General features: G+C 49.2%; 1 protein-coding gene across 3 annotated transcripts; it reads right to left on the bottom strand.

Moving 5' to 3' along the window:
* Window positions 1–25,296, bottom strand: SLC9A5 (solute carrier family 9 member A5). 3 transcript variants are annotated; one of them, XM_053603912.1, is made up of 16 exons: window positions 24,437–25,296; window positions 20,057–20,359; window positions 18,300–18,463; window positions 18,074–18,152; window positions 17,644–17,821; window positions 16,882–17,102; window positions 16,468–16,670; window positions 16,144–16,233; window positions 15,977–16,047; window positions 15,144–15,273; window positions 14,344–14,432; window positions 14,070–14,196; window positions 9,718–9,888; window positions 9,141–9,204; window positions 8,375–8,509; window positions 1–1,437 (listed from the first exon to the last, which is right to left on the bottom strand). In XM_053603912.1, the coding sequence occupies exons 1-16, from the start codon at window positions 24,621–24,623 to the stop codon at window positions 965–967; spliced, it is 2,685 nt and encodes an 894-aa protein (XP_053459887.1). In that variant the 5' UTR covers window positions 24,624–25,296; the 3' UTR covers window positions 1–964. The 3 variants fall into 3 exon arrangements, with proteins under 3 accessions (XP_053459887.1, XP_053459886.1, XP_053459888.1); XM_053603911.1 differs by having other exon boundaries at window positions 9,141–9,207; window positions 24,437–25,295; XM_053603913.1 differs by lacking the exons at window positions 18,300–18,463; window positions 20,057–20,359; window positions 24,437–25,296 and having other exon boundaries at window positions 9,141–9,207; window positions 17,644–17,735; window positions 18,074–18,151.
* Between the last annotated feature and the right edge of the window lie 117 nt (window positions 25,297–25,413).

The raw sequence follows: 25,413 nt of genomic DNA, 5'->3' as shown, positions 1-25,413 counted from the left end.
CATCTGAGAGATGTTTAATGTATCTTAGGTTCAAGGTATAGAACACAAGGCAGGTGCTAACCCCTGGACAGTCACCTGCCATCCAGTCATCTTTCCCCTTACCACTGCAGCCAGGCTTCCAGCCCGCAGAACAATGGAGCAGTGGCCTTGGGATATCTGGTCTCCACCCTGCTTGGGGAATGTTGAGGTGGTGACATGAGAACCCAAAGGCCAGTGTGTCTCCTCCTCAGAAAACTCAGACCCAAAGATCAAAAGGTTTGGATTTGGACCCAGAGCAGCAAATCTCTAGAGTGAGCTGAGGAACAGCTCTGAACTAGAGCCTGACCCAGCCCCAGCCTTGGTCCCAGTTCTTCTTTGTAAAAGAACTTTTACCCCAATATCTGACAGCAGAGGGAAAGGGGGCTAAGCAAGAAGGAGAAGCAGAGATTCTCACTGCCCTAAAAAAAAATGGACTGTGGGCAGCTGACCCAACAGGGCAGCAAAACACAAGGTTGAGGGCTCCCCTGCCTCCCACCCCAGTCCCTCAGAGGACCAGCCCCTCAGTGAGCCTCACTGTCAGTACACTGTCCCTGACCCCATGCTGGAAAGAGGTAGAGGGCAGGGAAGGCTAGTATCTGCTAAGGAATGATGCCCTTGCTTTGGGGACAGAAACAGCTGCCTATTGTAACCTTAGAAATACCCACTGGGAAGGGGCATCAGCTACCCAAGTGTCAGAGCCTAGAATCTGGTCTGGGTCCTGAGCCAGAGTAGGGGTCTTATTGAACTAGAAGGTGGGAAGGGTTAGGAGCAGAGGGTGGTGAGAAGGGTCCCTGTGAGGACCAGCTCAGGAGACCCTTCTGACCAGTCCCAAGAAAGGCCCTGTTGCTACTTCAGTCCAGGCCCAGCTGGCAAGCTGAGCAGGCTCCTCTGCCCAGGGAGCCCTTCCCCCAGGGGCTCCACCTCTTGTTCTCCCCCAGGCGCTGTGCTACAGCTGGCTACCTCTGTTGAACTGGATACACCAGTGGGAGTTAGCGGTGCCTGGGCTAAGATGGGTGCGGTCCTTGTGGCCCATGAGGGGCTGTAGCTCCTGCTGCTGGGGGATGTCAGCACTGCTCTCACTATGGGAGCGGCCAGCCTTGGCCAGGCTCGGGGGAAAGGCAAAGCTAGGATGTGGATCAGAAGGCAGGAGGAGAGGGGCCTGGGGCTCTTCAGTGTCCAAGGGGTGGCGAGGCAGGCCGGTCAGAGTCTGGGCCTGGGTGCAGGGAGGGGATGCCAAGCTCTCCAGGGATGAGATGCTCTGGTTCCAGCCTGTCTGCATGTCCACAGGCACTATCTTCGTGGTTTCTGAAGACACATACACTGCCAGGTCCCCATGCCCACTCTTCCAGGGTAGCTCCTTCTCTGCACAGGTTGGGGATGGGGGGATGATGCGTGGGCTTGGGCACACCTCAAGGCTTCCTGGAGACAGAATACATAGGCGTTCATTACCAACCCAGTGGAATTCTTCTCAAGTATAAGCACACTTTCATAAATAACTTATTACGCAGTTGCCATGTTACATCCATGTGTGCAGTTGTTCAATGCATGTCTGGCTAATGGTAACCCTTGCAGCTGGTTTACTCTCCTGTGTCTCCCTTGCTCCTAAAACAGGACTGGGTACACAGTAGTTGCTCAAGAAGTACCTGTTGAACAAGTGAAAATAACTAAAGCAAGAGAAAGCAGGAACCAGGCAGAAAGGAAGCCCCATCTTCAATGTCCCAACTCTGACTCATAGCCCCAGTCTTAGAAACTACATCTTGCCAACCCCCATCCCAGCCAGCCAGCCAGGGAGAGAAAAACCTGGAGGCTCTGGGCCAAAGGCCTTGCTGCTGGGCGCCCTGCCTGAGCACCCACCACAGCCTTTTGATGGGACATAACCCAGGAGTGTGAGCTCATGCAAACCTAACAGCAGGCCAAAGCTGTGCCACAAAGAGGATGACACAGCATGGGGGATAGTAGCTGAGGATCCCAGAACAGCTGCTGCTGAATTGCTGGAAGTCTGAGGTTCTGAAAGAGGAAACTTAGGAAAGAGAAGACCTATGGTTGTCTACTACCCAAGCTCTTCAAAGTCAAGCGCAGTGCTTGCCTAGGATAGGTGCTCAGCGGCCAGGCACTGTAATCCTAGCACCCTGGGAGGCTGAGGTGGGAGGATCGCCTGAGCTCAGGAGTTCGAGACCAGCCTGAGTAAGAGCAACACCTTGTCTAAAATTAGCCCAGCGTTCTGTCAGGCACCTGTAGTTCCAGGTACTCAGGAGGCTAAGGTAAGAGGATCTCTTGAGCACAAGAAGTTGAGGTTGCTGTGAGCTATGATGCCACAGCACTCTACCCTGGGCTGACAGAGTGAGACTCTGTCTCAAAAATAATAATAATAAAGAAAAAAATAAAGAAAGAATAGGTGCTCAGCATGTATCTGCTCATTGATAAAGTCCTGAACAGTACAATAAACTTGAGTACATTATGAAATATATTGATGCTATCGTTAGAAGTAAAACTATGGGGGAAATAAGGAACAAAAAAAGTAAAACTATATTCTTTAAACTGGTCCCCCACCTTTTTGGCAGCAGGGACAGGTTTCATGCAAGACAATTTTCCATGCACGGGGGAAAGGACAGGCGGTAGAGCTCAGGTGGTGACACTCTGTGGCCTGGAGGTTGAGAACCACCATCTTTTTTTTTTTTTTTTAATAAAGAGACAGAGTCACTTTATCACCCTCGGTAGAGTGCTGTGGTGTCACACTGCTCACGGCAACCTCCAACTGGGTTTAGGCGATTCTCTTGCCTCAGCCTTCTAAGTAGCTGGGACTACAGGTGCCTGCCACAACACCGGCTTTTTTTTTTTTTTTTTTTTTTGGTTGCAGTTTGGCCAGGGTCAGGTTCGAACCCACCACCCTCGGTATATGGGGCCAACGCCCTACTCATTGAGCCACAGGTGCCGCCCAGAGAACCACAATCTTAAAGGACCAGAATCATTAGAATTGAATAACAAAAACCTAGGTCAGGTGTGGTGGCTCGCACCTGTAATCCTAGCACTCTGGGATGCTGAAGTGGGTGGATCCCTTGAACTCAGGAATTCAAGACCAGCCTGAGCAAAAGCAAGACCCTGTCTTTAAAAACAGCCAGTCACGGCGGTGCCTGTGGCTCAGTGAGCAGGGCGCCGGCCCCATATAGTGAGGGTGGCGGGTTCAAACCCAGCCCCAGCCAAACTGCAACAAAAAAATAGCCGGGCGTTGTGGCAGGCGCCTGTAGTCCCAGCTACTCGGGAGGCTGAGGCAGGAGAATCGCCTAAGCCCAGGAGTTGGAGGTTGCTGTGAGCTGTATGATGCCACGGCACTCTATCGAGGGCAACAAAGGGAAACTCTGTCTCTACAAAAAAAAAAAAAACAGCCAGTCATTGGGGCAGTAGTCCTGTAGTCCCAGCTACTGGGGAGGCTGAGGCAAGAAGATTGCTTGAGCCCAAGAGTTGGAGGTTGCTGTGAGCTATGATGTCACAACACTCTACCAAGGATGACAAAGTGAGACCGTCTAAAAAAGAAAAATAAAAACAACAATAACAAGAACCTTCCATGTTCACCTTTAGAAGATGCTAGGGAACTAACACATGGGTCTGAAAACTGTTAAATGAAAGAATCAGGTTATCCATTCTTTCCTGAATGAACACTGTATCTCAAGAATAACCAAATAATTGATGAGGGGAAGTTTTTAATAGAAAAATTCTTGCTAATAAATGCAGGTGAAAAAGTAGGTTTATTAAGAGAATATCACCATTGTACATGTATAACCTCTAATGAAATTTTGGATCTAGCAATGATCTTCAATGCCTGTTGAGACTGACCATTGGAGGAAAAGCTGATGGGAGGGCAGCGCCTGTGGCTCAGTGAGTAGGGTGCTGGCCCCATATACCGAGGGTGGCAAGTTCGAACCAGGCCCGGCCAAACTGCAACAAAAAATAGCCGGGTGTTGTGGCGGGCACCGATAGTCCCAGCTATTTGGGAGGCTGAGGCAAGAGAATCGCCTAAGCCCAGGAGTTGGAGGTTGCTGTGAGCTGTGTGATGCCACGGCACTCTACCAAGGGCAATAAAATGAGATTCTGTCTCTACCAAAAAAAAAAAAAAAAGAAAGAAAAGAAAAGTTGAAGGGGAACTTGATAATGGATGGCTCAGGGGAACAACATCTGAGCCCAGTGATCAGTGTTAACCTTATGAAAAGAGAGACAACCAGATGGTGTTTGCTAATGTGATGCATAGGAAGTACACCATCTCGGTGAAGTGTTCTTTTTTTTTTTTTTGAGACAGTTTCATGATGTCACCCTGGTAGAGTGACGTGGCAACACAACTCACAGCAACCTGAAACTCTTGGGCTTAAGCGATTCTCTTGCCTCAGCCTCCCAAGTAGCTGGGACTACAGGTGTCTGCCACAATGCCTGGCTATTTTTTGTTGCAGTTGTCATTGTTGTTTAACTGGCCCGGGCCAGGTTTGAACACACCAACTTCGGTGTTTATGTGGCTGGCGCCGTAACTACTGTACTATGAGCACCGAGCCGTATGAAGTATTCTTAGCAAAAGTTAAAACTGAAATATGATCTACATTTAATTGCTGATTCAAAGGAAATATTAGAGATGGAGAAATACATTAAATGACACTTTGGGGATGCAATCAGCAAACTCCAGATAGAAAAAGACTAGAGGACAAATAATCTGCTTTCTTCAATAAATACATGGAAGGCCAGGTGAGGTGGTTCACGCCTGGAATCCCAGCACTCTGGGAGGCTAAGGAAGGTGGATCACATGAGCTCAGAAGTTTGAGACAAGCCTGAGCAAAAGTAAGATCCCATCTCTATTAATAATAGAAAAATTAGCCAGGCATTGTGGCTGGTGCCTGTGGTCCCAGCTACTCGGGAAGCTAAGGCAAGAAGGAGGATCTCTTAAACCCAAGAGTTTGAGGTTGCCATGAGCTATGATGCCACAGCACTCATCCCAGGGAAACAGAGTGAGACTCTATCTCAAACAAAATAAAACACTCAAAAGGGAAAAAAAAGGTGAATGGGAACCTATAGATCATGGTTCATCAAAGTTAACACTTGACATTTGGGGACAGCTATTTCTTTGTTGTGGGGACTTGTCCTGTGCATTGTAGGATGTTTATCAGCATCCTTGGCCTCTGCGCACTCAATCCAAATGCACCCTCCCTAGTTGTGACAGCCCAAAATGTCTCCAGACATTGCCAAATATCCCCGGGGCTGGGATTATTGTACCACTTCTCTCTATGAGAACCACTGCTATAGGGTAAAAGGGACTTACTAACTAAATTCAATGAGTGGACCTTATCTGGATTTTTATTTGAACAAACCTATTGTAAAAAAATATTGACAGGAAAGTTTGATATTTGTCATCAAACTAGATATTTGATGACAGAGCTTTTAGATATGGTAGTAGTATTGTGGTTATGTATTTTTTAAAAGAATCTTTATCTTTCATAGATAGCTACTGAAGTATTTATATTGATGAGATACTTGAGACCTACTTCAAAAGAACCCAGTGGAGCAAGGGGCATAGGCAAAATAAGAGTGGCTATGAGTAGGGTGGCGCCTGTGGCTCAGTCGGTAAGGCGCCGGCCCCATATACCGAGGGTGACGGGTTCAAACCCAGCCCCGGCCAAACCGCAACCGAAAAATAGCCGGGTGTTGTGGCGGGCACCTGTAGTCCCAGCTACTCGGGAGGCTGAGGCAAGAGAATCGCTTAAGCCTGGGAGTTGGAGGTTGCTGTGAGCTGTGTGAGGCCACGGCACTCTACCGAGGGCCATAAAGTGAGACTCTGTCTCTACAAAAAAAAAAAAAAAAGAGTGGCTATGAGTAGGTAATTATTGAATCAGAGTAATGGGTAGATGGGAGTTGATTTTACTGTTCTATCATATATATTTTGAAATTTTCTGTAATAAACATTTAATAATGATGATAGAGGATGCTGAGCTGACCACCAGTGATACCTAACATTAAGATAGAATACATATACAGGGACACATGTACACATAGCATACTTTTGTTTTGGGGGTTTATAGTCTTTAAAAAAAATTTTTTGCCGGGCACAGTGTTTCACACCTGTAATCCCAGCACTTTGGGAGGTTGAAGTGGACAGATCGACTGAACTCTCAGGTTCAAGACCAGCCTGAGCTACTGAGACCCCATCTCTAAAAATAGGCATTGTGGCAGCCTGCTCAGGAGGCTGAGGCAAGAGAATTGCTTGAGCCCAAGAGTTAGAGATTGCTGTGAGCTATGACACCAGAGCACTCTACCAGGGGCAACAGAGTGAGACTTTGTCTCAAAAAAAAAAAAAAAAAAAAAGACTCGGTGCCCATAGCACAGTAGTTACAGCATCGGCCAAATACACCAACACTATCAAACCCGGCCCAGCCCAGCTAAACAACAATGGCAACTGCAACAAAAAAAAATAGCAGGGCGTTGTGGTGGATGCCTATAGTCCCAGCTACTTGAGAGGCTGAAGCAAGAGAATCTCTTAAGCCCCAGAGGTTGAGGTTGCTGTGGGCTATGACGCTATGGCACTCTACCAAGGACGACATAGTAAGACTGTCTCAAAAAAAAAAGAAAAAAAAGAAAGCGGTGCATCTTACAAGGGTATATGTGAAACTTAGTAAATGCAGAATGTAAATGTCTTAACAGAATAACTAAGAAAATGCCAGGAAGGCTATGTTAACCAGTGTGATGAAAATGTGTCAAACGGGGCGGCGCCTGTGGCTCAAGGAGTAGGGTGCCGGTCCCATATGCCGGAGGTGGCGGGTTCAAACCTAGCCCTGGCCAAAAACCAAAAAAAAAAAAGAAAATGTGTCAAATGGTCTATAAAACCAGTGTATGGTGCCCCATGATCGCATTAATGTACACAGCTATGATTTAATAAAAAAAAAAAAAAAAAAGGCAGCACCTGTGGCTCAGTGAGTAGGGTGCCAGCCCTGTATACCGAGAATGGCGGGTTTGAACCCAGCCCCAGCCAAACTGCAACAACAAAAAGAAAAAAAAAGTTAAATTTTATTTATTAATTTTTCAGAGTCTTACTCTGTCATGTTGGGTAGAATGCAGTGGCATCATAATAGCTCATGACATCCTCAAACTCCTGGGCTCACGTGATCCTCCTGTCCCGGTGCCCCCAAACAAGTAGCTGGGACTACAAGCATGTGCCACCATGCCAGGCTAATAATTTTTCTATTTGTGGCAGAGACAGAGTCCCGCTCTTACTTGGGCTGGTCTCAAACACCTGAACTCAAGTGATCCTCTTGCCTTGGCCTCCCAGCATGCTAGGATTTCAGGTGTGAGCTACTATGCCAAGCCTGTTTTTTGTTTTTGTTTTTTTGAGACGGGGTCTTTGCTCTGTTGCCCAGGCTGGAGCTCAGTGGTACAATCATAGATCACTGCAACCTCCGACTCCTGGGCTCAAGTAATTCTACTACTTTATCCTTCTAAGTAGCTGGAACTATAGGCCCACACCACCACACCTGGCTAATCTTCCTGTCTTTTGTAGAGATGGGGTCTTAAACTCGCGGCCTCAAGTAATCCTCCCACCTTGGCCTCCCAAAGTGCTGGTCTGAGGCTCTTTGCCCATCACCACCCCTCAAGCCCCATACTAGTTTCTTAGTTATAATAATCCCATTGTGATGAATACAGACTCCTCCCCCAAGTCAGGCTTCCACCTCACCAGGGCCTCTACCTGAGGGCAGGTGTGCTAAGCCTGGGTTTGTTTACCACATACTGTTCCTAATCAGACCTAAAGGGAGGCAGCATGGCAGTGAAAGTATGGGCTTTGGAGTCAGATGGGTCAGGTTCAAACTCTGGTTCTGGTTCTTGCTGTGTGACACTAGACAAATCAAAAGCCCCTTAAGCTCTATGAGTTCCATTGCTCCATCTTGGTGGTTGGGAGGGTTGAATCTGGTCATATGTATCAGGTGTATAGTATAAATGTGATGCTCAGTAAATGATGGTTGGTGAACAAACTAGTGAATAGAAAAAGGGAGTTGTGGGGCGGTAAGGCGCTGGCCCCATATACCGAGGGTGGCGGGTTCAAACCCGGCCCCGGCCAAACTGCAACAAAAAAATAGTCGGGTGTTGTGGCGGGTGCCTGTAGTCCCAGCTACTCAGGAGGCTGAGGCAAGAGAATCGCTTAAGCCCAGGAGTTGGAGGTTGCTGTGAGCTGTGTGATGCCATGGCACTCTACTGAGGGCCATAAAGTGAAACTCTGTCTCTACAAAAAAAAAGAAAGAAAGAAAAAGGGAGTTGTCTGGAGTTGAGGCCATGAGTGAAGGAGAAGGAAACCAGCTTGCTCCACGAGGGAAGGAGGCAGCAAGGAAGCCATTACCTGAGACCTTGCCCTCTTGGAGAACCTCACTGGTTGCCCGAGCCACAAAGATGATCCCCTCGTCATCCTCCTTCTCAGTTTCTGAACTGTCACTCTCCTCCTCATCATCAGACTCCACAGTCAGTATCACTGCAGCTGGACAGAGACAAAAGAGTTGGGCAGCCAGCCCAGCAACTGCCTCCTCATACTCACAACCCCAAGCCAGCTCCCTGGCCCCTCAGGCATAGCCTACATTGACAAGAGGCACTTGCTTTCTCCTCTGGCTGTTTTGAGCACTGGCCTAGGGGATAGGGACTTGAGAGAAAGGGATGTGACATTGTAGAGCCCAAGGGGGCAAGCAGAGGAAGCTAAGTGCTCAGAGGAAGCCATGAGGGTCACACTTTCCAGCTCCCCCATCCTCTTCTGTCAGCCCCAGATTGCATCATCAACTGAAAACATAAGTATCTGCAGAGCTGGAAGGCCCATCAACATCCAGCTCATACAAAATATTTTGCAGATGGGATACTGGGCTCTAGGGTCTACCCATCCTTCAAGGCCCAGACCAAGCCTCCCACCCCCCATGATACCTTTTCTAAGTCTTCAGGAGCTGTAGCCCATAGTTAGCACTCAGACACCGCCCACCACACATTGTCCAATAACTACTTTGAATATTTACAACTTGAAAGTCAAGTGTGCCCATCTAGTCCCTGATGCACCCCCAAGCAGGTCCTCTAGGGTGCTAGGCTCTTCCCCATCTCCCTCAGTCCCACCCCTGTTCCCCACTTGCCTGTGTCCTGAAAGCCCAGGTCTTGAGGTTTCCCATTTGGAGCCTCAGCATTAGCCACACCATCCTTCTAAGGACCAAGAAAGAAAACCTGAGCCTCTGGCACAGGCTTTATATTCCCACCCTGTCATCTAGTGGGATGAACAGGAGGGCATGTTTTCCTAACTCAGTAGCCCTCCCCTATTGAGTTGAGGAACTTACATCAGTCCCAGTGGTTCCCACAACCCTTTGCCAGCCAGGCAAGAACTATGGAGTCTGAGTAACCCATGCCCCAGCAGGGGCTCTGTGTATCAGCCTGGGCTGGTTAGGGATGCCTTTGTCTTGCTTGTTTCATCTCTGCTTGCCTGCCTCCCAGCAGGTAACCTCATGGCCAAGAGGCTGCTATCCCTCTGAAAGGCTCACCTTACCCTGCTGGGGCTCTAGGAAGATCTAAAAGGGAACCCAAACTGCTACAGTCATCAAATCTCTGAGGACTGTCCAACTGGGGGGTCCCTCTAGGCTGGATTCCAACCCTTGGAGCCTCAACACTGCTTGGTGTCAGCCTCCATCCCCAAAGAGGAGTCCTAGAGAAAGGACATGCCTTCCTGCGGCCAGTCTTGCGGGGTCGTAGCTTGCTCTTAGTGAGGCAGATGTTGTGCTTGGTGGACTTAAAAGACTCCAGCCGCCGCTTCATGTTCTGCTGGAAGACCTCCTTGTCCTGCCGCTCCTGCGCGTCCTCTGAGATGAAGTGGCGGCTGCAGCTGGCTTTGTACTAGCAATGAATGACAGCCCCACCCTGCCATGAGGCCAGGTGCCTTGGCCTTCCACAGGAACCCTAGGTAGCAGCCCCAATATGTTCACCACAGGCCCTGCTAGCCCAGCTTTTCCAGAACTAGCCATGGATTGAAAAACAAAAAGTAGATAGGAATGCAGCCAGGGGTCCTGTGTTCTCAGTTCTCTGGGGAAAGGCTTTCCTTTATCCCAGAACTTCTCCAAAGCCTGGCCTTCCCCATCCCCTGCCACGCTTTCCCCAATACTCTCTGATTTGAAGGTGACCCTCTGTCTTGTCCTCCAGGGCAACTGTGAGACCATAGGCCACATTTCCTTCTTTGAACCTGAGCCTGGCTTATATACCTGGCCCACCTGCCCCTCTGCTAGCCACACAGGATCCACCACCATGACATCCCGAGCTGTGCTTTGGACTTTCACAACTATCTTCCCTGACACCCTGAACCCTGTGGGTCCCAACAATTCAGGACCACCCCCATCATCTACCTTTAACTCTTCCTCATAAAAACCAAACCCATACCCAGTTACCTAGACTACCTCAGTCTCTGCCCTGGGCTGCTTAGTAACCCTTTCATTATCTAGCAGTAATCCCCCAAAGTATTCCCCAGTGGTTGCAAATCAGTTGGTCTTGTCCCACCTTCCCAGTGTGGTCCATTTAGTCTCCTGCCTGTCTTTTTCCACTAACATAGCAGGAGGTTGCCCTTTGCCCACCTCCTTCACAAGACCCACAACCCACAACCCTCCTTCCTGCCTCCATCAGCTCCTGCTTCCTGCTATTTCCCAGCTCTCCAGCATCTGTATTCCTTCCCTCCCCACTTGTCTCCTCCCCTTTGCTTTCAAGCAAGCCCCTGCCCTTGACTCCTTAAAGAGAACCTCTCCATTGGTACTATTGTCTCCCTTTTTTTTTTTTTTTTTTTTTGTAGAGACAGAGTTTCACTTTATTGCCCTCGGTAGAGTGCCGTGGCGTCACACAGCTCACAGCAACCTCCAGTTCTTGGGTTTAGGCGATTCTCCTGCCTCAGCCTCCCGAGTAACTGGGACTACAGGCGCCCGCCACAATGCCCGGCTATTTTTTGGTTGCAGTTTGGCCGGGGCTGGGTTTGAACCCACCACCCTCGGCATATGGGGCCAGCGCCCTGCTCACTGAGCCACAGGCGCCGCCCTTGTCTCCCTTTTTATAATTTGATTCTGACACTTTCTTTCCCACTTGTACTTCCTTAAATACCAAAAATGCAACCCCAAGGACTGCAAATCCACAATGCTCCTTCTCCCTTGTCACTGGTGCTATGGCCTCTGTCTAGGTGCCAGCCTTGCCTCTGTACAGCATCCAGCCCTCCTCCTATCCCTGACCCGCAGCAGCACCATCTGCTACTGCTTCTCCAAAGGACACTTCTCTCCTCTGCTGTCTCCTTTCCTTCCTCCCATGTACATTCCTCAAAGTATAATCCAAGCACTCTGGGAGGCTGAGGTGGGAGGATTCCCTGAGCTCCTCTTTCCTCTCTAAACACTCTTCCCAGAGGACTTATCCTAATCCTCTGGCTTCACCTAACCTAATGATAAAGATCTTGGGTTCCCAAACACCAGTCATCAGACTAGCTGCATTTGAATCTCCTGGGCATATTAGTAAGAACATAGATTCTCAGTCCCACTTCAAAGTACAGAGTATTCTGGGAGGTGAAACCAGGAATATAGTATTCTACCAAGTTCCTCAGGAGATTATGAGGTAGCCAGGTAAGGAAACCTCTGATATAGATTGCTTCCAAATCTTCCTCTCCAGCCCTTAGCTCTCTTAAGCTATCATCTTTCTAACTGCATAGTAGACACTTCTGTCTCTCTGTAATGACATTTCGGTGAAGAACATGAGGAATTCCAGATTGTGTCATGGTACAACTAAGTGGATTCAGAACTGATTGAGCAGTCATACCCCAAAAATGGTTGATCCATGTCAGTCTGGAGGAAAGTCTTTAGTAGCATGCCACAGAGCTCTGTCCTCAGCTCTATCCTGTTCAACATTTTTATGTTGATTTGGATGAATGCAAAGTTAACAGGTTTAGCATATTTTCAGATGATATGAATCTGAGGAGACATTTGGTGGCGGACATGGGATCCAAGCAATGGAATGATAGGCTAAATCAAATAAAATTACATTTAACAGGGTAAGTACAAACTTATTCTTGATTTTTAAAAAGTTGAGTATACATGAACTGATTGGACTGAGTTCACTGACCAATTTCTCTCTCTCTCACACATACACACACACACACACAGCCAATTGTCATGTACTTCCTGATGTGACAGAATACATAGCATCCCTATTGAATATCCCTGAATCTGATCAGGCCTCTAGATTTAAAGACCAAGAAATACAGGGAATGGAGGAACATGTTAAACACCATCACTAGAATACACTCAGCAAAATCTAGAAAATGGGAAAATTTCCAAGACAAAGTATCCAGTATTCTTCAATAAATAAATAGCAAGGGGGAAAAAAGGGAGGATATTTTATTAATGAAGAGACATATTTCCCAAATGCAAAGTATCTTTATTTGGATGCTAATTTGAACATCCAGCTGGAAAAAAGGTATTTATTAAACACCAACTGGATGAAAGTTCTTGCTACCTAGAGATACACATTAATATTTAGAGATGATGTGATATCTGAAATTTCCTTTAAGATAAAGTGTGGGCAGAGTATGTACATAATTATAAAAGTATAACTATGCATTGATAATTATAAGAGCTGGGTGATGGATAAATGACTTATTTTATTCTCTCTACTAGAATTTTACATGAGAAAAAAAGAGGGTATTTTTTTTGTTTTAACCATACAGGCTGGGGCCAGGCACAGTGGCTCATGTCTGTAATCCAAGTACTTTGGGAAGCTGAGGTGGGAGGATTGCTTGAGCTCAGGATTTCAAGACCAGATTGAGCAAGAACAAGACCCCATCTCTACTAAAAATAGAAAAATTAGCCAGGCTGTGTGAGGGGCACCTGTCATCCCAGCTAGTCAGGAAGCTGAGGCAAGAGGTTCACTTGAGCTCAGGAGTTTGAGGCTGCAATGGGCTATGATGACACTACTGCACTCTTCTCAGGGTAACAGAGAGAGACTGTCTCAAAACAAAAACAAAAACCCCACACAGGTTGGGATGAGACAGGGTCTGGACAGCCATTAAGGGGTTTGGAGGAAGATATAGGGGTTTGGCAGATTGTGGGGATGATACGGGGCCCCAGCTGGTAAGCCAAAGCTGAAGAGATCCCTGGCTGTGGAAAAAGAATGTCAAGTTCCAGAACTACAAAGGTGAAAGGGTCCCTCTGCCCTGCTCTGGCCAACCACAGCTACAGTAGCACCTTACATTCTGGGCTGCATTTCTTATGGCCAGAGAAGACATATCAGAGGCAGATGTTGGGTTAAAGGAATAGGGGCTTGTATGAAAGGAACCTGTCTTGGAACCTTGAAAGATTTATTCTGCAGAGCTGCCAAATCAGGACCAGAAGATGCAAATTAAAGGAAGCCAATGGTAGAAAGAGCCTTGACTGTTAAAATTGTCAGGCATGCTAATGGCTGGCTCCCATTTCAGAAAGGTTCTAGGTAATAGCTTGCTGCCCCCTTGTGGGATTAGAACAGATTCTCCCCTGGATGGGCTGGGTTTTTTCAGCCATAAAGCTTAATGATCTGTATTGAACAGATGCCTGCCTTCCTCATGCTAAGCTGGTCCCACAGGCTTCCTTGGAAACCCTGCTTCTGTCTGACCCTGTCATTCTCCAGCAACCCTCAAGGCCTCCTGTACTCTGTCTCCTCCTCTCCCCTTCAGGGCCAGTCACCTAGGCCTACATATTCTTCTCTCTGGCCCTCACCCAGCTCTCATCTGCAATGTTTCACTCTAGCTTCCTAACCGGCTCTCCTGGCCTCTCAACTCACCCCTTCCAATTTGATCTGCACCCTGCTACCAGAGAAGGGATCCTTAACAGGCCAACCCTTTCTCAAAAAAAAAAAAAAAAAAGAAAGAAAGAAAGGAAAGGTTTCTTATTATGGACAGGATGAAACACACACTTCTTCTGGGCATCTACAGTTCTCCATGAGCTGGTGCCAACTGCCTCTTGAGCCTCTGATCATGGCGTCCCAGCCCCCTCCCACCCAATGAACTCATGCCTGCCTGCTCTCACCCTGCGGCGTGGCTTGTAGAGGCCTCCGCAGAGCAGATGATGCATTGCAGCATCCTCACGGTCCCGGCCGCTGCGTACTGTGTCAATCACCTGCAGATCCAGACACGCTCCACTGCCACTCTCTCTCCTACAGGAGTTGGGGGACAGTATGCTAGAGAGGGAGCAGGAGGCACAGGGGAAGGGTAGAAACAAAGGTACTGGCCACTCTTCCCCAGAACGGATTAAGAAGGCTCAAAACATAGTTTGAGGAAGGCGTCGGGGTTCAAGGACTCACAGCAGGTTGGTGACAGAAGTCTCTGCAACAGAATTGCGGCTGGGCATAGAGGGGAGTGTGAGGCCTGCAGAAGACAAGACGTGGCCTCCCTGCAGGGGTCACAAGCAAGGTCAAACAGCAATCAATGGAGAGTGGCCCAGGCAGTGAGAGGGTAATAAACATAATGACAATAATTAACACTTATTTTGCTCTTTTGATGTGTGAGGTACTGTGCTAGGCACTTTACATAGAAAAATCCATGGCACAGATACTCTATTTTTTTTTTTGCCGCCCTCAGTAGAGTGCTGTGGTATCGTAGCTCACAGCAACCTCCAGTTCTTGGGCTTAGGCAATTCTCTTGCCTCAGCGTCCCAAGTAGCTGGGACTGTAGGCGCCTGCCACAACACCCAGCTATTTTTTGTTGCAGTTTGGCTAGGGCCGGGTTTGAACCTGCCACCCTCGGTATATGGGGCCGATGCCCTACTCACTGAGCCACAGGCACCGCCTGGCACAGGTACTCTTATTCTTACAGCTGAGAAAACTGAGTCTCAGAGCATAAGGGACTTACGTAAGGTCACAAGTTTGCAATTAACAGCTGAACCATATCTGCAGACTCCAGAGTCCACCTTTCTGTACTGCCTACCAGACTCGAATGGCGGGACCAGGCCTGGTTGGTTCCTGCAGCTGTCATTTCACTATGGAGCCAGCTGGGAATTTCCAACTCCCTGCTCAGGGCCTACGTGCTGGTTGCTCCTCTCTTGTCCTGTTCTGCTGGCCACCTGCCCACCCACCACTGGCCTACCTGGTAGCTGCTGGCCCACCTGGTCCACAAAGCTGATGGCATCCCGGATGTTGAGTCTGTAGTACACATCCCAGATCTGGTCCCGGATACGATAGGCAGACCGCCGCATCAGCAGCTGACTCAGGTACTTCTTGTCAAACTGCTCCCACCTACAGAGGATGTCAGGCCCAGTCCTGAGTACCATCCACAAGGCCCAGCCTGCTGGCTTTTCCTCAGATGGGGCAGGGACACCACCAGCACTCTCCTGCCTTTCTTGGTATGGGCCTCAGTCAGGGAGAATCTCAAGTCTAGTCCCTTCCTTTATGGAATTTTTAGTGTTATGGGAAAGTCTGATGTTAATTCAAGTTTTTAAAAATAACTGTAAACTTGCAACTATGACAAGAAGTAGAAAGGATAACTATAGAGTAAGTACAACAGGGCCTTGTCCTCCTAGTCAGGGAGGCCAGGAAAGGCCTTCCTAAGGAACTGATAGTGAGAGCTGAAGGATGACCAGTAGTTGAATAAGTGAAAGGGAGTGTTCTAGTGGTGAGAATGACATGTACAAAGGTCCCAGTGGCCAGGCTGGGCGAGCATGGTAGGTCCCGAGGCTCTAAAACAGGGTCCATGGAATTAGCAAGCGTACAAAGACAGAGCAGAGCACAATGAGGCTGCAGTGACCATGCAGGGCTGGCCAGGCCACGCAGGGAGCCTTGTCTTATTCTGAGAGTACTCGGATGCCATTGAAGGGCTTTAGGCAGAGGTCACTCAGCCTCAACCTGCCTCTGTCCCTTCTCAGAAGTGTGGCATACCCCCCATGCTGCCCTGGCTGGTGGGGCTGCTGCTGCTGAAGGAGCCTCGGGGCAGCTCCCTCACCTGTCCCTCCAGTAGTGATAGCCATGGTGCCCCACAACGTCCTCCACTGCAGCCAGAATGTGGTCAAAAGTCTAGAAGGGGGCGGGTAGGGGGACTGGATCAGGATTCTGCCCAAGATAGGAGAAGGGAGAGAGGGAGAGGTGGAGGGATGGGTTTCTAGTACCCACGTGCTCATGTAGCTCCTGGTTCAAGGTGGGTTTGTGATGTTCACTCCTCTTCACCTTCAGCCACTTGACCAGTGGCTTGATGGTCAATCCCTATGGACAGGCAAGAGGTAAGCCCTGTCCTATTCATTTCCCTGCTGTTTTTCTCATCCCATAATTAGGGATGTACCATACCTAATTATGTACCACCACCCCATTGGACTCAAGGTCTGAGAAGTCAGGTCTCTGCATCCCCTGATGGGAAGAGGAGGCAGTGTCCCATAGGCTCCAAGACTCCCCTAGGGCCTGCCGGACCCTCTCCCCACCCAGCCTCATGGGCACTCCCACCTGTACGATGACTGTGAAGAAGACCACCACAATAGTGGTGGCCACAAAGTAGTCCTTGGCAGGGACCTTGGTCCTGTCCAGTAAGATGACGAGAGCAAAGGCCACAGCCCCCCGTAGTCCTCCATAGGACATCACCACCTGATCAATCTTGTCCAGAGGGACCAGCCGGAACTGGTTCAGCACCCATGTCTGCAGGACTACGCCTACAGTGGGAGGGAGGCCAGTGGGAGCAAGGCGTTGGGAATGGAGGACATAGGAGTGGATGACACCAAGTACCTGGGCTAAGGTCTAATGGGGGTGGGAAAGGTGAGCAACAGGAGAGGCTTAGGAATAGGCAAGAATGTGGACTGAGACTGGGGAATGAGCTAGAGGGGTGAAGACAGGGGGATAGGCAGGGAGTGGTGCCAGCAATACCGAGGGCTCGGAAGAACAGGATGAAGACAAGAGTGCCCAGCACCAGCCCAGAATCCCAGGCCCACTTAGAAGAGTCCACAGCCGAGATGCCAAGGAGCATGAAGATGACAGTCTCAGCGCAGCTTGCTAGAGTCTTCATTGTGTATTTGACAGCTGTGCGTGACTTATGGGAGATGTTGGCCTCCACATACTTCTTACAGCCCAGGCCACACATGGTTACCCTTGGAGAGGGATGGAAATAGGGCAAGTCAGGAGGGCTCCCAGGGACCTCAAGGCTCTGAGGTTTGAGCAATCTGTGGAAGGGGGTTTTGCCCAACCCAAATGTCAGACTCTCAGAGTGAAGCCCAGGGAGGCATGAAGTCTGCTAGTTAGTGGTGAAGAGTCCAAATTTCCAGGCTTTCCCTCAAGCCTCCTAGAGAAGAAGATGAGAGAAATACGTTCTGACTAGCAGGCCCTCTGACACCTTGTGGAGGGCTATAGCCACCAGACCTGGATGTCTACTTCCAACCCATCCCACACCCCAGAGGGCACTTCAGACAGAGGAAAATTGGGTTCTAGGGTGCCCAGGACAGTTCGGGAGGCAGCTCCTGAAATATTATCTAAAGTTTACTATCTCCCCAGTAGAGTTTGAGGCTCCTACCACCACAAAGGTTCAGGGAAACCAAGTAGGATTCCCCAGGGTCCTACTTCTGTCCATATGAGGGGCTAACTATCTCCAGAGCCCCTTCCCAGATGCATGCCTGCAAGGCCCCCAGGACTCACGCAAGAATGGCGGAGAGCGAGGCCATTTCAGCAGTGAGGTAGGCTGCATAGGCGAGGAGGAAGACCAGCAGTGGCTCGATGATGCGGACCCGCTTGGTGAAGCGTGTGGTCAGGGCCAGGAGGAAGGCAAAGACTAAGCCCACAGCTGCCCCGCCCAGACTGACCACAAACAGGGAGGCTGGGGGAGGAGTTGAATTATCAGCATGACCCCTGGCCCCTGGGCTGACAAGACTGCTGCCTGGCAGGGAGTGGAGGATGATCCCCACCACACTCCCAGGGCAAGCCCCTCCCAGACCCTATTTCTCCATAGAGGAGGAGCAGAAAAGAGGCAACCAAGCCAGCCTCTTCTGTCCTGATGTGGGGTGGGAGGGACTCAGCAGTCCAGTGGAGGCAGACCTCCAATGCCAGCTGAGAGGGGTGAAATACTGACCGACTCCCTTCAAGTAGTCAGTGGCCTGCACGTTGGCAGAGCCCATCTCCACAAAGGAGTTGCAGACCTTGTACAGCACCTGAGTGAGAAGAGAAGAGTTAGGAGTAAGGCAGGGAAGGCAGCGACCGGGCCTTTCTTTCCGAGGGGGCTGAATCAGCTCAGACACCCAACTGGTCAGAGCACACAGCTTAGGGTCAGGGAATGGCAGCCAGCTGAGCACTCTCACCACGGTGACTGCATCATTAAGCAGGGACTCGCCAAAGACGATGATAAAGAGAGTCTCATTGACGTGCACCTCCTCAAAAACAGCCAGCACGGCCACGGGGTCCACTGCTGAGATAAGACTCCCGAACAGTAGGAAATCCAGGAAGCCAGCCTGCACCCTAGGTGCTGTCAAGGGAAAGATGGAGGATAGGCCAGTAATTAGTAAAAGTGACCAGGTCTCCTGCGGCATTCCCTAGGACCAGCTCCAACTCTACCCTTCCTGATGAAGCCCAAGGAGGACTTGGGATGGTGAGGAGAGCACTGGCCTGCACATCAGGAGAACTGAGCAGAGCTGGCCTTGCCACTTACCACCTGTGTGATATTGGCTCTGTCACTGTCACATGACTGCTCTTAGCCATGCCTCCTCATCTGCCTACCTCACAAGATTGCTGCAAAAATCAACCCAACCCTTTAGAAAAGATAAAACAACCCAGGAGATGGCTAAGAAAGCTCTATGTGACCTAAAAAGCTAAGGTGGCACACGTAATAAAAACTGCAGCAACAGTAATCACAACTGCCAGCAGGTGGAAACTGACTGTTAGCTGGCTTTTATTAGGGGGAATAACAAAGGCGTGCTTTCTCCCACACCTATGGTTCCCAGTCAAAGTTTTATGACACAATTCTCTGAATAAAGTATGAAAAGCACCACAGGTGGGACTTGAACATGTGATATATACATGACATTTTCAATACATACATATAATATATATTAGGGCATGTTAAAGTCTGTGAGCCTCCTTGTGTATAAATTGAGAATAATACCTATCTCGAAAATGTCCTTATCTAGCTAGTGTCTGATATAGAGTAAGCCCCCAAAAGATACTCCGTATTATGAGGATTACTACTATTATGATCTGATATCCTCCCTTCCCTTTCTGCACCAAATAGTTCACTATCTCAGTAAGGAAACCAGGTGGGAATTGCAAACCTCTCCTTGTTACTTGGAAAAAGTCTGAATTATCAACATACAGGGTTGAATGGATTTCATGGGTCAGGAAATTAAGAAGGTAACAAGAGAGGCAGCCTAAAGGCAAAGAGCCTCAGTAAAACAGACCTTTCCTGCTAACCTTGGACCTGATAGCAAACAAATTTAAGAAATTCTATTTCCCCTGTAGTCCCAGCTACTCGGAAGGCTGAGGCAGGAGAATCGCCTAAGCCCAGGAGTTGGAGGTTGCTGTGAGCTGTGTGACGCCACCGTACTCTACCGAGGGCCATAAAGTGAGACTCTGTCTCTACAAAAAAAAAAAAAAATTCTATTTCCTCATCCATTAAATGTGACAAATTATACCCTCAATAGGATAAGTAAGGAGAGAACACCCAGTGTAGTGCCAGTACTTTGTAGATGTATAATATGTACTTACTAATAATAAAAACAGAAACCACTCTGGCATGACCAGGGCAGAGCCAGGATTGTAGGGCCTTGCAGGAAAAGGGAACTGTGCCCCAGGGGAGCAGGGCTGGCAAGTGGCAGTGTGGTAACAGAGGGCAGAATGCAACAGAGTGGTAATGCAGGCTCCCCAGCCTTGGCAATCCACACACAGCTGGGAGCCAGGCTCCTGCTCAGCTGTCATGTTGCAGACGCCCCAACTTGATTGGCAGAGACCTAAACAGGGCTGAAGCCTATCTGGCGTGTTGAGACCTCCAGAGTTGGAGGAGAGGGGAGTCAGTGGAGGGTGTGGGAAAGCCTCCCTCTGCCAGCCAGGTCTTACAGTCACTCACCCACAAGTCCAGTCTGCTGCAGGCCCCAAAGAGCAGCACCTGTTGTGAAGGCATTCCAGAGCGTGCCCACCACAGCATAGGTGAGGATGGCGCCCAAGTTGTCAAAGAACAGTCGGCTAGGCATGAAATATCCCGAGTCCAGCACAATAGGAGGCAGCAGGAAGAGGAAGAAGGTGCCTGGCTCCAGCTGGTACTCAGCTTTCTTGGCCACAGCCAACACAATACCCCCTAGCACCAGGCCCAGCAAAATCAGCAGGCAGCTCTCAGGGACCAGAGACGTTACTTTCCGAGACAGATGAAACACTACAATGCAAAAAGAGAGCAGGATTTATCGCGTCTGCCTCAGGCTGTGGGAGGAGAATGCCCTCCCACACACTGGCCTGTAACCCACCAGTCTTAAAAGGTTACCTAAGGTCAGGATCTCAGATCCTGGAACCAGAGACTTCTAGAATCTCCAACCTTCAGGACTACAAACCCTCCACTGCAGCCAAACCTCTCATTGTCTTGCAGTTCCTCTCCCACCAAGGTAACCTACGCCTTTGCTTGCTTTTCCCTTCCTAGAAATTCCCTCCCCTTTCTTGAAAGCCATTATTTGAACCTCAGTAAATACTACCTAGTATCTTTTAATGTGTGATATAGTTGCAAAAATCAGGGCCTCTGGAGTCAAGCTGCTTAGGTTCAAAGCCTAAGTCCTCCATTTACTAGTCCTGTGATCTTTGGGCAAAAATAACTTCACCTCTCTGACCCTCAATTTTCTTATCAGCAAAATGGGAGTAAAAACAATAATGACCTCATAGGATTGCTGTATTAAAAAAGGCAATGTAAAAAAAAAAAAAAAAAGTAAACAAACAAAAAAAGGCAATGTATTCAAAGGCACTTAACACACTGCTTATAGGGCGGCGCCTGTGGCTCAAGGAGTAGGGCGCCAGTCCTATATGCAGGAGGTGGCGGGTTAAAACCTAGCCCTGGCCAAAAACCACAAAAAAAAAGAAAAAAACACACTGCTTATAGTAAGCACCTAATAAATTATTATCTATTATTAAATTATGTCTCGCCTCCCTAATTGGATCATAATGTACACAATTCCTAGCACAATAAAGCACATTCCTAGCCCAATGTGCTTTTCATTATATGGACTCACTTAGGACGCAGTAGTTTAAAAAATTTTGGGGGGGGGTGGCACCTGTAGCTCAAGCAGCTAAGGCACCAGCCACATATACCAGAGCTGGCAGGTTTGAATCCAACCCGGGCTTGCCAAACAATGACAACTACAACCAACAAGAGAATAGCCGGGCGTTGTGATGGGCACCTGTAGTCCCAGCTACTTGGGAGGCTCAGGCAAGAGAACGGCTTAAGCCCTGGAGTTTGAGGTTGCTATAAGCTGTGGCAATACGGCACTCTACCCAGGGCTATAGCTTGAGGCTCTGTCTCAAAAAAAAAAAAAAAAAAATTGGGGGGGGGGGCAAGCATGGTGGCTCACATCTATAGTCCTAGCACTTTGGAAGGCCAAGGTGAGAGGATCATTTGAGGCCAGGGGGCCTGGGTAATACAGATGCTGACTCTACAGACTTTTTAAAAAAAAAATTAGCTTAGAGAATGGAAGAGAAAGGCGGTGCCTGTGGCTCAAGGAGTAGGGTGCCAGTCCCATATGCCGGAGGTGGTGGGTTCAAACCCAGCCCCGGCCAAAAACCACAAAAAAAAAAAAAAAAAAAAAGAGAATGGAAGAGGAGAGAGAGGGGAGGGGAGGGGGGGTATGGGAGTAGGGAAGGTATTTGAGGGGACTCACCTAATGTGCATGATGCAGTGGTACATTTCAAAATTATTAAGAAATGAATATAATTGTGATGGATGTGTTACTTAGTTCAATGTAAACATTTCACATTGTATATTGAAACAGTACCCAGAACCCCATAATTGCATCAATGTACAAAGTTATGATTTAATAAAAAATAATTAATAAAAAATTAGCTTGGCATGTTGGCACATGCCTATAGTCCCAGGTACTCAAGAGGCAGAGGCAGGAGGATCACTTGAGCCCAGGAGCTTGAGGTTATAGTGAGTTTGCACTGCTGTACTTCAATCTGGACCACTGAGTGAGACCCTGACTCTTAAAAGAAAATAATAAAAATAAAATAGATAAAAAAAACTTTGAGTTTAGCAATCAAGAGATCTCCAGGTCTTATTCCAGCCTTAGCATGTCTAATTGAATGATCTTAGACAACTTATCTCTTTCCTGAACTCCAACTTCTGTAATATAAGAAAAATAACCATCACAAAGGGTGAGAATAAAATGATAGAAAGTATGCAAATGTACCTCATATACTATCAGTCACGTTGTGGGTTCTCAACAAATGTTAATTATATCTGACTGCAGAAAAATAATTAACAGTTCATTTTGTCTCTAGAAAAGGGATAAGAAAAGGGTTTCTGGGCCTGTGGCTCAAAGGAGTAGGGTGCCGGCCCCATATATTGGAGGTGGTGGGTCAAACCCGGCCCCGGCCAAAAACTACAAAAAAAGAAAAAGAAAAGGGTTTCTAGTACTATTGCCTCTCCCACTTTTGTCCGCTAAAATAAACTCTTGGCTCTCCTTTGGGCCCTCAGACCACAAGTGAACACCTCTCCCTACACAATCCCTAGAGTACTAGTGGAGGAGACCTCCATGTTAGCCTATGTGAGACACTACGCCAAGATAGTGCCCTTTGAAAGCTGCACCTAGAGGTGGTAGGACAATGCCTGGCACATAGTGGGCTCTACATAAATATCTATTGACTAAAAGAGAAAAAAATTCCTAGCAATGAAGTTGGGAGAAAGTATTCCTAAATGTTCTGCCTATTTTTTCCCCTTGCTGAGGATATTTTTTAGCTAGTGAGAAGGAGATCTCTTCTCCCACCTCCATAGGAGGTGTCATCCAAACTAAAAAAGCTCTATGGCTTATGGGGAGGAACTCCAGTTGTTGCTATAAACCCTAAGACAGGAACTCTTCTGCAATTCACAGACTTCTCAGCAAACTTGAGTGGTGGCTCCAAATCTGAGGCTCCCTTCCGTCTAACTCTCATTGCTGCTGGGCCTCTAGGGTAAGCTCAGCAACAGATCTCTCCATACTCATCCGACCTTGGAACCCCTTCTATTTCATCTTTATCTCTTTGTGCACCAATCACAGCCCTGCAATCCTAGACCCATCACAAAAGCCATTCTCTGGCAGAACTAGGCTCCCTAAAGGCATTTTAAGTCTTGTTTTCCATTATTAATACCAAGCTGTCACAGTAGGGTGAAAAGTTCTTTTGTTTCTGCCCAGCCCCCAGAGTATCCCTGGGAGAGAAGGAGAGCAAAGTCTAGGCTGTGTGATTCCATGAAGGCTGTATTGGTGAGACTGGAGTACAGACTGTGCCAGCATAGTTGGGGAGTGAGTAGCAACGCTCATCTATAATTAGTCACCCCACAGCAGAGCCTGCACAACAGGGAGGAGGAGGGTCTTGGTGGAGGAGGGACCACTGGCTGCTTAGAAGGCAGGAGGAAGGAGCAGAGGCAGGGAAAAGGAGCTCTATTCAGGGAAAAAGGAGTCTAAAGAACAACCTTCAATGCTGTGAGGACTGAAGGAGGTTGGATATATAGAAGCATCTCTGGTAGGCAACCCACAGTGCCCTCCCCAACCCTAGATGGAATTTTCTTATACTCTGAAGTGGGAGGAATGTGAATTCCGATGGGGAAAGGGGGTTTCCCTCAACTAGGCATAAGAAGGTGGCATATTTAAGTGGGGAGTAAAGGAGAGCTAGAGGGAAAGTGGCAGTTTAGTATCCCACCCAAGAGAATGGGCGCCTGTAGCTCAGTGGTTAGAGGCAGAATCTGAGCACCAGGGGTGGTGGGTACTAACCTGGCCCAGGCCTGCTTAACCAAAAACAACAACAACAACAAAACCAAGCCGAGAATGGACACTTGAACGTGGTCTACAGGGAAGGTTGCCTCCTCAGGACCAGGATGCCTGGGCCGTCTAGAGAATACCATCCCCTCAATGTCTCCACGTGTGCTCACCACTAACAGAGGTATCTAATTAGCTGGGGATTGGCGGATGCAAGACCAGATTGAGGCCGGCTTACTGTAACAGGAAGAGGAGAGCAGAGAGGGCAAAGGAGCCTAAAGATGGAGGTGGGAAGAGCGGGGACAGCCCTTCAGCAAGGCAAATCCTCAGAGCTCCCACAGGAGGATACGAGGAGGAGAGCGAGCCGCAAGAGGCGGCTGATGAACTGAGTGAGAGCCCGGATTTGTGGAATCAGAACCTAAGTCCCCCCACGAGGCAAGAAGCTGGCTCGGAGCTGGGTACTTGGGGGCTTTGGGGTGGGTCTGCTGCTGGCCACGGGCCTGTGCACGCACACACGCACTCACCGATTTTGGCCAGACTGGCCACCAAGATCCACAGGGCCACCAGGTAGGGCGCCTCGACCTCGTGCCACTGCCAGCGGAAGAGCGTCAAGCCCGGGGAAGGCTCGCCCGGGAGCCCCGGCTTCTGGGGGGATTCTTCGGTCGCCCCGGCCAGATGCAGCGAGAACAGGGGCAGTGCAGCGCTCAGCATCCTGCCTCCTGCCTAGCAGCCCTCCTACACGCCACCGCCGCCGGCCCAGCGTCGCCGTCGCCGCCTACCGGGCGCCCCCGCGTCACAGGCACGTGGGGTCCGCTCCCCCCAATCCTGGCTCCGATACCTCCAAGCCAGGTCCGGGCTCCGAGATATTTCCTCGGACGTCCGTAGTCGGGACCCCCTGCTGCTTCCACCCACGCTTGTCCCAGCTTCGGAAATTCCCCAGTGCAGCCCTGTCCCAAGTCCCTCACCTATTCCTGGGAATCTATTCCCCCAAAATCGCCCCCACAGGATTCAGAGAAGTGAGCGGCCTCCGCCCTCCAGAGACAGCCCTCTGCGGGAGAGAAAAGGGTCCGCCCGGGCGCAGGCTGGGCGGGAGGGGTTCGGCTCCTCCACCCCTAACGCCACCCGGCGGCTAGCAGCCCGCCCCTGGTGCTGAGGCTGATGGCCCCGGCGTAGCGCGGTGCAGCGGCAGTGGGCGGTGCTCCGCGGCCTTCCTGGCCACCCTCTCAAGCCTGGGACCCCCTATCGGCCCTGGGCCAGAGCTGCGCACGCGCACTGGGTGCTCCCCAAGGCCATGGTGGGCAACGCTGACCCCAACATCCCCAAAGACTCCAAGACCCAAACTAAGCCCAGCTCATTCCAGGCAGAGAAGGAGGCTGTTCTTCATCTCCCAAACCAAGGGGCATCTGGCCCTTCCTTTCCCTCATACTAGAGAGAATTATTTTTTTTTTCTTTTTTTTCTTTTTTTGTAGAGACAAGAGTCTCACTGTACCGCCCTCTGGTA

This window comes from Nycticebus coucang, chromosome 2 (genome assembly GCF_027406575.1).
Source record: "Nycticebus coucang isolate mNycCou1 chromosome 2, mNycCou1.pri, whole genome shotgun sequence".
In the NCBI taxonomy this organism is placed as follows: domain Eukaryota; kingdom Metazoa; phylum Chordata; class Mammalia; order Primates; family Lorisidae; genus Nycticebus; species Nycticebus coucang.
The sequence above is the reverse complement of the archived record's forward strand: the minus strand, read 5'-3'. Positions and strand labels throughout refer to the sequence as shown.